Here is an 11,150-nt window from a genome sequence, read left to right on the forward strand (position 1 = left end):
GAGAAAACATCAGTTCCTACAGATGCTCCCAGAGATAGCCCTAACGATGAAGATGTTGAAGACCCTTTGCTCCCAGGGAAGGAGAAGGGCCTCTGTTTTTGTTTCTGAATGGCTCAACCTTAAAATTGTACCCCAAAAAACTTCAAGAGTGGACCCTCGGAAGCAGTTGCGGGAAAAGCTGCAAGTCGGGGGAAGGGACTCACATCGCGAGGAGAGAGACTCCTCTTTCTAAATGGACTGAACAATATTTGGAAGTGGGTGGCTGTCTCGGTGTGATACTGTTTTCATAGCACGAGCAAGAAGAGACTTCTCTTTCTAAATGGACTGAACAAGGTCATTATGGAAGTGGTAAACAGACTGAACATCTTAGGGGTTGTCTTTACATTGTCAGTGGGAGAAGAAAGGAAGGTGGGGGGAAGGAGGAGAGTTCTGAAGGTGGTATAATTTTTTTTTCCTTCTTTTAGGTCTGCTAATAACCTTCTTTATATTCTTTCAAGTTTAGTGCCTGCTTTGCGTTTCTGCTAATTCTTATCTCACAGAAGATAAACAGTAATGAGTATTTTGGACCAAACCACTACAGAAGGGAACGAGAAAAAGAGCGCAACGAACGAGTGCGGGGGGAAAACGGGGAAGAAGGGAACGAGAAAAAGAGCGCAACGAAGGAGTGAAGGGAAAAAGGGGGAGGAAGGGAACGAGAAAGAGAGAGTAAGGAACGAGAAAAGCGAAAAAGCAGGAAGAAGGGAATGAGAAAGAGAGAGCCCTGTGCACTGGATTGACGTTCTAGCTGGTTCTATATTTTTTGTCTTGCACCTAGTACCTAAACCACTGCTTCCTTTTGAATCATCCAATAGTGTTTGCCACATTTTTCCTGCAAACTAGTATTTTTATATACTTAGGTGAGTTTATTTTCCATTTGTAAATCAATGATTGGTACACATTTAAAATGACAACAATTAACTACATGGCAACATGTGGGCACTTTTTCTATAGTTTATTTTTTTAACAGATTTATAAAGTATTTACAGAAAATTCTACAATCATAATTCTACAATTACATCTAAAAGTAGGTTGTAGCCAGGTGGGGGTCAGTTTCTTCTCCCAGCTAACAAGTAACAGGACAAGAGAACACAGACTCAAGCTGCACCAGGGGAGGTTTAGGCTGAACATTAGGAAGAAATTCTTCACAGAAAGACTGATTGGTCATTGGAGTGGGCTGCCCTGGGAGGTGGTGGAGTCACCATCTCTGGAGGTGCTTAAGAAAAGACTGGATGTGGCACTCAGTGCCATGGTCTGGTTGACAAAGTGGTGTTAGGTCATAGGTTGGATTCAATGATCTCAAAGGTTTTTTCCAACCTAATTGATTCTGTGATTCTATAAGATCAATTATATCTGTTCACTATTATCTCACAAATTTGAGTGACTATTGGTATTAGTAAATATTCACAAACAAGCTCTGCAGAAACCATATATCATTACTCATTGGAGAAGAGAAAATGGTGCCCTCCATATGGTTCTGATACTTATTTTACAAACGGGTTTTGATCACCAGTTATTCTGAGTTGTGACTAAGTCAGATTTACTGCACTTTACAATTTTCTTTTTGCTCATCTTGCTCAGATAATCCTTGTTCATTTAGGGAATTTTTTGTTTTGTGCATCATACGGCTCTCCCTGGTATTATCAGAGAGAGGTTTCGGAGATTGTTTATGCAGGCAAAGAGGTGACCTTGATGTAGAACTCATCAGTGGAAAAGCTTGGGACTGCTGCTCACCATTTTCCTGTAACACAAACAAAAACATCCTTGTTTACTGGTAATGGAAAACCATATATGCTTTCTGCCTTGGGTCAAAAGACTTGCTGCAAAAGACTAAATATTGGGAATTTACAAAAACCAGACATACTGAAAACAGAAAAAAATACTTTTAAGGCACTTATCACTCTGAATACACAACACAATGAGGCTTGATAACTCTTGCTTTGTTGTGGTCTGAGATGAAATATCTGCTACACTGCTGGCAAGCTACTGCCAGGAACAGAAAAAAGCTACACAAGGAACAGGCAGTACTCTTAAGCTGTTTACTAAAGTACCTGGTAGTGTGTACCAAGAGTTGTATTTAATTTTTTCTGTACATATTCTGCAAACATAAAGCATAGGTGTCACTTTTTTTGCTGACATCTGGACAGAAACCACTGCTTTCACATTTTGACCGATGTGCAGCCAAAGCACTCAATTTAAATTCTACATTAAATTCACATTAAAAAGTGAATAAATTTGCATATGAACATGACAGGCACATTTTAAACACCTTGAGAAATTTGCAAGAGTATGAGGAGTTTGAAAGAGTATTTGAAATAAAGTACAGACAAGTATCTGTCAAAGAGAAGGAAACAAGGCTTATTTCAGTTTTAAAACAAAACACACCATTTACTGTATTAATATAAAGCATGAAACAACACTTTTTGATGGTTTCAACAAATGGTGAAACAATACGAGCAATTCCTCCAGAAATTCCCAAATGTACATCATCTTGAAATAAAACCAACACACATATCCAGCAGTGTCCAAGAGAGAAGGGCACTAATTCCTGGAGCTGATGACTTTTGCATATTTACACTTGGGGGGAAACAAAACCAACAACGAAATCTTAATTACTGCGATCTAGTGGAAGGTGAGGAGTAGCCTGTCCTTGGACCTAGACAATACAAACTTAGAGAAAAAAGGAGGAATGTTGGGGAAATCCCTCCCCCAGTAAAATTAGAAAAAAATTATTACTGATTACTTGTTACTTGCTATAACCTTGACTATGGTCAGCAAGAGTCTACAAGCTTACACCACTCTGGCAGGTCATTACTACACAACTTTCTGTGACCGAGGCTTCCTTTCTTTTTTGCACTACTCAGATTCTTTACGAGCAGCATCACTTGTTTCTAAGGTTATAGGGAAACAGACATAAAGGAGTATAATGAAATTTATTGGCATCACTTAATGAAACAGTAACAAAACACAGACCTCCAGGCACTGTCTGTAAGAAGCAGCAACTCTTGGCAAGTGGGGTAATTACCCCTTGAAACAACATACACAAATTCAGTGGACTCACTCTCACTACAAAACACACATTTCCTGTTGCTGTAGCTCCAAACAAATTATGGCTCTGATCCGTCTTCCCAATGGTGCTTTCTGGCCTCAAAAGCTGTACCTTCATTAACTATGCGGCACTTGCCTTTACTTACTTGTGGTATCTTGCCAAAATACTTTATGTGCAAATACAAAATAACTGGATTAAAAAAAAAAGGAAAGAAAAAATAAAGGAAAACCCCAAAAAGCTATGTGCAAGATTTCGCTGATTGTCAAGAGAATGCTTTTGTGTAACCTGCCAAACTGGAAGGATTTTATCTACTTATCTACTGACATATTTCTGTGCAGCCCTCACACAAAGAGCTATCAATAACTATTGTCTTACTACTCAACTTGAGATAACATGGTTACAAACTTTGGAGGAGGTTTTGGACAACAAAAGGTTTATTTCTGTCCTAAATTTGGAACAATTTTCTATAACCTGCAAAGCATTTGCATCATCTTAGAACATGTTACTCTGATGTACTGTGAATCATTCAGCAAGGTGTCTATTACTGAAAACACAAAGTTAATGTAAACCTCAGTTACTAAACTTTTTTTAATAGCAATCCACTTCAAAACATAACTGTGTAGTATTTACTTGTTTTGATGACATCAAAGTCTGGTAAGCATGAGCAAGCTGGTCTAGTGGAAGGTGTCCCTATCCGCGGCAAGGAGGCTGGAATTAACTGATCTTAAGGCCCCTTCCAAACACAACCCATTCTTTATCATCCAGATGTTCCCTATTTACATGTTTAATAGCCTCTCAAATATCTGTAGTTATTCTATAAATTCCAAGAAAAGCTGTTTGCAGAAAACTTCAAGCTCAAACTGAAGTTTAGGTTAATCCTTTTGGTGGTTACTTTCTCTGCAACCTAAGAAACCACAGTATAAAGAATATCTGCTCTTTAATATCCATTATAAGAAATGGAAAATACACCTGTATTGAATTTACATTTCTCACTGGTTGTTCCTATGAGGTCACAAATAACAGCACATGAACAATTTGCAGATTGCTACTATGGTCAAGACCTATGTCATGTTTTAGTTATTTGGTATTTATGATCTTCTCTCCACTGTGTTTTTGAGGAACGTAAAGAATGATATGTCCTCAAATGACTTGGCAAGATGAATACATTTAGTGAATGCATTAAGTCTTCCCCACGACTTTCATACCCAGATAAAAATTTTTCCAAGTTACCTTTTGTGGTTTGCTGCCACCAGGTGTCGAACAACAGCACTCACCACGATGGTCTGGCCTGCACTTCTGTGAGTCCTGTGTAGGCAAAGGCCTCTTCTCACTTGAGGAGGCCAGATTGGGACTGGATCTGAGGTGCAGTGTTGTTCTACGTAGAATGTAAGGGCTGACCTTGCCAGTGGGGATGTCAGCAAACCCTGAAAAATAAACAGCTTCTATAAAAACCAGCTAAAGCAATCTCACTTGCTCAAGTGGATTTCTTTTTCCACAATAGAGTAAAATAGCTGACTGAAATAAATCATTTGTTCCATTGGAGAAAATGGAACAAAGAGATTGCTGAATAGATCTTGTGCATTCCAAAATTCAAATGCAAAACTCGGCTATCACAGAACAACCACTGAATTACAAGAGCAATTCTACAGAAAAAAATTCGAACGAGTGTTTGGTCTTTTTCTTCACATTATTATGTGGAGTGTAATTTCAAACTGAAAACCATTAATGGTTAATTCATGATAATGTGACATAATGCTCTTGATTTTTAATACTTTTCTCTGCATAGAACTACTGTGTTACAGATTGTCTGTTATTTCTCTATCTAGCGTAAAAGTCAAATATGATGTGTGGCACATACATCCTCAGAACAGGTCTGTTTTCAGAAAAATAGTAACGCTGGTAAGAAAGTGAAATGCAAATAATGTTTAGCCTTAGAAATTCTGACTTCTGGGAGTAACCAAAGTTGAGGCAATTCAGTATCTCTATGGTTTGTCCTTTAATGATGGTAATTACATTAATTATAAAGCACTATTTAATAGGTAGTTGAACATACAATGTATTTTTCAAGCCCTGATTTGTGCAGTCTTCTCAGTTACTCTCTGCTGCAGTAAACCCTTATATGGAACACCAGGCTACCTAATTTCATGGCATTCATAGCAGATGGAAAGTGAACTCTCATGGAGATGTTAATGTATTACTGCTGTGGGCAAGACAGTTTCAACTCAGGGAATTTATCTGATTTCATGTTTTGCAAATTAACACACTTTTAATTACTGGTATTGAAAGAAATAAAAGCACACAAATAAGAAAACACTTGGGGAACACACCTGGGCTTCTCTCCAGACACCAGTCCTCCCCAGTTTCTGGTCTCCAGTCACCTCACTACACACTACACCTGTGAGTAAGGTGATGGGAGCACAGGAGACTGGCACAACCATTTAACTCTTAGCAGAAAGGGACTTACTAATCCAACAGAAATGCGTTCTGCTGGTCTAACAACAGAGCTCCACAAAAGCTAACTTGCCACCAACTGCCACATCTCTCATTGACTACTTTCACCTTCCATCACGGTCACCAAAACTGTTTGCATAATCACCAACTCATCAGAGTGAAAGCACTTCAGCAAAAAAAAAAGAGGAAAAGCACACCTGCTGTGCTCAGAAAACATTTGCCTTCACAAGACACACAAATACCTTTCTGCACTATTTCTGGAAGCCCATCCAGCTCACAGTCAGTCTTCTCCCGACAGAGATTTTGAGAGATATCACATTTCCTTTTCTTTTTCGATGAAGTCTCAGGAGCAGGAGATCTTGGTTCTCCATTGTCTTTTCTGCTGTCTTCACATCTCTGCCTTTTACTTGAAAGTTTAGTGGTATCTCCATCTGACCTTCTCTCTCTGACAGACTGTTTGGTCACTGTTAATGACTTATCTGAATTCAGCAAAGGAGTGCTGACGGCATCACTCGTTTGCTGTTTCAGCTGAGTACTCAACAAACTGACTTGTGTTTTCAGCATCTCATTTGCTTCCTCTAGTTTATGATATTTAACAATTAAAGAGCAGTATTTCTCCAAGTTCTCATTTGCTTCTCTGGTCTTCAGTTCTGTAGATTCCTGTAATTCTTCCAATTTTAACTTGATTTCTTCTGTACTGGAATTATCATCAGCATCTTTCAAGGAAAAACATTATTATTTATATAACTGACATAAAAATTATGCATACAATGGTCACACATCTTTTAATTATACATGTTCTGTAACAGTTTAACTATAAAAAAATGACTGTAAAACAAACTCAGTAATATGATAGACATAGTAATGTCGCTATTAAATAGAGAACATGCAAATTTTGAAAATAATCTTTGACCAGTGCACGGGGAAACATTTTCCCTCTCATTTTGTAACTTCTCAGCACTCACTTTGCACCCTTAACTTGCTTTAAGTATCATTTGCAATACAGTGCATCTCATGAGACGAGCTAAAATATAAAGAACAAAGCATGAGAATCAGAGGGAAAAGCTTGCTGAAAAATGATAAAAGAACCTGCACACAAACCTTGCTTAATAAGGAAAACATCTCTGTTCTTCCTTAAGCCACTTTTAACACCAAAAATCTAATATTTAATGTACTTATTCATAACCTAGTGCTGTTTCTGAGAAGAGAGACAATAACTTTAAGAGAAAAAAAGATTAGCTAGATTTTGAAAATGTTTGACATTTGCATTTGTAATTTTTTATCTTAGTTAAGAATCATGCTCTGTACTAGAGCTGCATGTGCAAGTGGACATTTTAGGGAACAATAAAGTTTTACAGACTAATGCACCACTAAGAAAGCTTTAAGATAATCTAGATTCAGTTACCTTCTTTATTATGCTTTGCCACAGTCAGATTTTCCTTCTTTAGCAGCTCATCATGTTCAGCTAGTTGTTTCTGCAACATTTCCTTTTCCTGTTCCAACTGCTTACAGGATTTCGTCCACATCTGCACTTGACTGTGGGCATATTCATTTTCCTTCTTCAGCTGAATTATAACATTACTATTATCAGCCTAAAAAGTAAGAAATTTAGTTATTTCACCAGAAACATAATTCCTCCTTTTAAACATTATAATGTCAAATGAAATAATAGAATCATTAAAGTTGGAAAGGACCTTCAAGATCATCGAGTCTAACCTTTGATGGAACACCACCATATCAACTAATCTACAGCACTAAGGGCCACGTTGAGTTGTTTCTTGAACCCTTCCAGTGATGGTGACTCCACCACTTCCCTGGGCAGCCCTTTCCAATACTTAACATTGTTCCCTACAGTGAGGAAATTCTTCACAATGTCTAACCTGAAACTTTTATCATCCCACCGGTCTGGTACCAACCTGTGTGCAAATACCACACCATGAGCACAGCTAAGAGCCTTGTCTGCTACATTCACACTACCATGGGTACTGTTTTCTGTCACTGGCACACATCCCACAGGACTGCTCTTATTAAAGAAATTAACTCCACAGTGGAAGGCCCTAAGAATAAAGAACTGTTGAGCAAGATGAGTGTATTGTAACTCTGTGTTTACTTGTAAGTAAATTGAATTGACTGTGTTTCTTCAAGAGTGCACTTAGAGAGACACTTATTCCTGAAGTGGGAGTACAGAGTTGGAGCCAGAAATCAAGCACAGACTGAAGCAGGACCAAAAAAACCCCAGCCAAATATCAACCCAAAAAAAACCCCAAAAAACCCAAAACCACCAAGAAAACAAGAAAAATGCAGGGATTATTGGTACAGAAATTCAATTGTATGGACAGTGAAGCTTCACCTCTGCTACTAGAAAGAAAACCAAGAACATGAAGAACTGTTCCCAGTTGTCAGTAGTTCACAGTATGTGGAGCTCATATTCCAGCATCACTGAGAACAATTCTATCAGAGAATTACACTAGTTAATAACTGTAATGAGAATGCCATATAAAATGGAATTGATAAACCTGAATCAAGAGCAATCTATCAAGACTAATGCTTAGGATAGGTGACGGTACATTTTACCATCAAAGTAATTCACAAACAGAAAATAGAGGCATTGCAAAGGCTCTTTGAGTGAATTCCAGCCACGTTTTAGCTCAGCTGCAGACACTGTAGACTGCCGTGTTTAGGGTCACAGAAACCAATTCTAGGCGATCTCAGTCATGGCACACAGAATTTATCTAATGTAAATCAATAGTAACAATGTTTTCTCCAGGCTCTATGTTCTCTTTAGTTAAACAAAAGCTGTATCAAAGTCAAGCCAAAGTTCTGGAGCACCAGTTCCCAATACTATGTTTGTTTTACTACACAGTGTCTGGAATCTCATGAAATTGGTCATGCTTAGGGGTTTCTCTTACCTTAGTTTTTAGGAGTTCTCCTAAGGCTTGATTAGCTTCTTTAAGGGAATTGTTTAGCTGTTCATTATTTGACTTCAAACGCTCAATTTCCAATTTTTGTGACCTGACAAAGTGCTCCAATGAACTAATCTTCTCATGACAGGCCTCAAATTCTACTTCATTCTAGAGAAAGAAAATGTGCCTAATTACTATGATAATAAAAGGGACACCAAGTTGTACTTTAAAAATGTGCCTAACAGCATATCACAAACCCACAGGAATTCCACAGCAAATTTAATATGTTATGTTTGAGGAGCTTAAAACTGAAAGGGCAATTTGTCTCAAGTATATATTTTGAATACTAGAATCTTGCCTCTAAGAAGTCTGTCATAAGAAAATCTTTATATTTTACTATAACTTGCTCTGATATCTACTTTATATTAACAAGAATGATAACTATTAAGAAACAATTATAGTAAGTTATTTGCCTGTGTTCTACTGGCCTCAAGTAAATGTTCACAGATATTTCTGCAGAGAAGTTGATAGCTCTTTCCATATAGCCCATCTGACAAATATATTTCCAACAAATTTGTCCTTATATCCTGAAGTGGTTAAATTTTCTTCCCTATTCCTACCAAAACAACAATTTCCTGGATTAAATATACTCTTGCTTCCCCATTTTCAAGGTTATAGTCCCAATGAATTTTTATATAGATTAAATGCTTACTGAGTTGTGAGATAAATTCACTTTTAGGTGCTTGCTATATGGAAAAAGGTTAATTTAACACTTACTAAGTTCTAAGGTATGTAGATTTTGGAAATATTGTTAGCAAAGAAATTCTTTTGTAATAGTATCAGCAAAATTTTGTAAAATACGAGAACTGAATTAAAAACTCACAGCACTTCTCTTTCTATTTTCTGATTTACCTTTCGGTTTGCTTCTGTCAGAGCATCCTGATGCTCTTTTTCTGCTTGAAGTAGTCTGTCTTTGTATTCTGATATTTGTCTTTTAATTTCACTTTCTTTTTCTTGTAGTTGATGCTGGACCATCTCCAAACTCCTGGTCAGTTCATTTTTTTCTGACGTTGTTAGCTGCAGCTGAATCTGTAAACAGTAATAGCACCTTCGTTGGTATTTGGAATGATCTCAATGGAGAAAGAGTTGACCCATTCAACTGTTTAAATCTGAAGCATCTCTGAATTTCCAAAAACAACTTGATAGGAAAAAGATATTTAACAGTGGGTAAACACACTGTAATCAAAGAAAGGAACATCTGAACACAAAAGGTAGGACAGAAGGCAAAGGAAGGTTTTCTTAAAAGAAAACAAGTGCAAGTTTGCCAACACCGTTAAATCAAGCAGCACTGCCAAAATCAAAGCTTAACCTCTACAAACAGTGTTCCCTCTGAGAGTGACTTGAGAGGTTAAGGGTCACTTTCCCCACCCTCTTTAAGATGACAAAACTTTCTAAGCATTTTCATTTTCATCCACCTTCATAACTACTTTTTGGACAGCTGGCCTGTATTTCCATTTAGGATTTCTGAAAGTTGTGGAAATCTCTGTTCTTCTCCCACTCAAAATCCTCAACGCCACAATAGAAACAACCCCCTGGTTATAAAATTTTCTAAATAATGTTAGTAGGTCAGACGACCACATAAACTGGTTTAAAGATATAATACAGTTCACAATTAAGACCTAAAGCTGTCTAGATGATAAAATAGCCTTGAAGAATTAAATGCAAACAAATTAAAAATAAAGGCTCTAAAATTGTTTCTTCCTTGACTTTGCCCTGAACTACTTTAGCACTACTGAAACACTGAAAGTCGTTTCAAAAAATGGTTTATTCCTTATCTGATCTCCTCAGTCTGATGATTGAAAGCCTGTAGTAGAGAATTTCTCAGCACTGAAAAATGTCTAGATAACCAGCAGTGGCCTCTACGCCAAGAAAACATAGACAGGATGGAAGAAGAGGGAAAAAACTATTAACTGATCATTTTGTCTCAGAAGAGAACATTGGATTTTTTTAAATTTGTAAGCAAGAACCTCTAATACTGTATATTATCACAGACTCCCTTGACCAGCCTCCACACATGTACTGTACTTGAGCATCTGGCCTTGAACATAGAAATACTGCAGATGGGGTAACTTACTTTGTTCTTTTCTGAATGTTCTTGAACACATTGCATTTCTTCAGCAAGCTTATTTCTTTCTTCCTGTAATTTGGTAAACTTCTGTTCTGTATTATCTAGCCTGACTTGCAGCTCAGTTTGACTTTCAGCCAGTTCATTTACCTGAAATTAAATTTTCCAGAATTATTTTTAATACATGAGTCATGACCTTCAAAGATTTTACTTAAATGGAACAAACAGCTTTTAAGATGGGTTATTTTTTTCCCATAGCTGGTCAAGTTTTAAGCAAGAGTCATAACAGGGTAATGATGTTTTCACATGGCAAATGCACTATTGTTGTTTCACTTTCTTTTGAGCTTCCAAAGTATTTATTCTTGATACAAAAACTCAATCACCCAATACCAATTTGTTCCTCCTCCTTTTCTTCTACAGGAAAGAGGAAACTTTCCTGCATTTTTGATTGCTTAAATGTCTATATCTACTTTCAAGCTACCTTCTCATTCATCCTATGCAAAACAATGCCGGGCTTTCCAGCTCTGTAAATTCAATGAAAATTCATGATTGCATGGAAAATGTGATTTTAAAAATAGAATGTTTC

General features: G+C 37.2%; 1 protein-coding gene across 2 annotated transcripts in view; it reads right to left on the reverse strand.

Moving 5' to 3' along the window:
* Nucleotides 1-1,028: 1,028 nt before the first annotated feature.
* The window catches only part of CENPF (centromere protein F), a 36,155-nt gene continuing 26,033 nt past the window's right edge, over nt 1,029-11,150 (reverse strand). For both annotated transcript variants that reach the window (XM_069009547.1, XM_069009548.1), the window contains exons 14-20: nt 10,574-10,714; nt 9,352-9,528; nt 8,446-8,607; nt 6,942-7,128; nt 5,779-6,252; nt 4,316-4,509; nt 1,029-1,777 (exon numbers count right to left, since the gene is read on the reverse strand). In XM_069009547.1, the coding sequence (XP_068865648.1) occupies nt 1,577-1,777; nt 4,316-4,509; nt 5,779-6,252; nt 6,942-7,128; nt 8,446-8,607; nt 9,352-9,528; nt 10,574-10,714 (1,536 nt within the window). In that variant the 3' untranslated portion in view covers nt 1,029-1,576. The remainder of the gene's footprint in view (nt 1,778-4,315; nt 4,510-5,778; nt 6,253-6,941; nt 7,129-8,445; nt 8,608-9,351; nt 9,529-10,573; nt 10,715-11,150) is intronic.

This window comes from Aphelocoma coerulescens, chromosome 3 (genome assembly GCF_041296385.1).
Source record: "Aphelocoma coerulescens isolate FSJ_1873_10779 chromosome 3, UR_Acoe_1.0, whole genome shotgun sequence".
Lineage (NCBI taxonomy): Eukaryota > Metazoa > Chordata > Aves > Passeriformes > Corvidae > Aphelocoma > Aphelocoma coerulescens.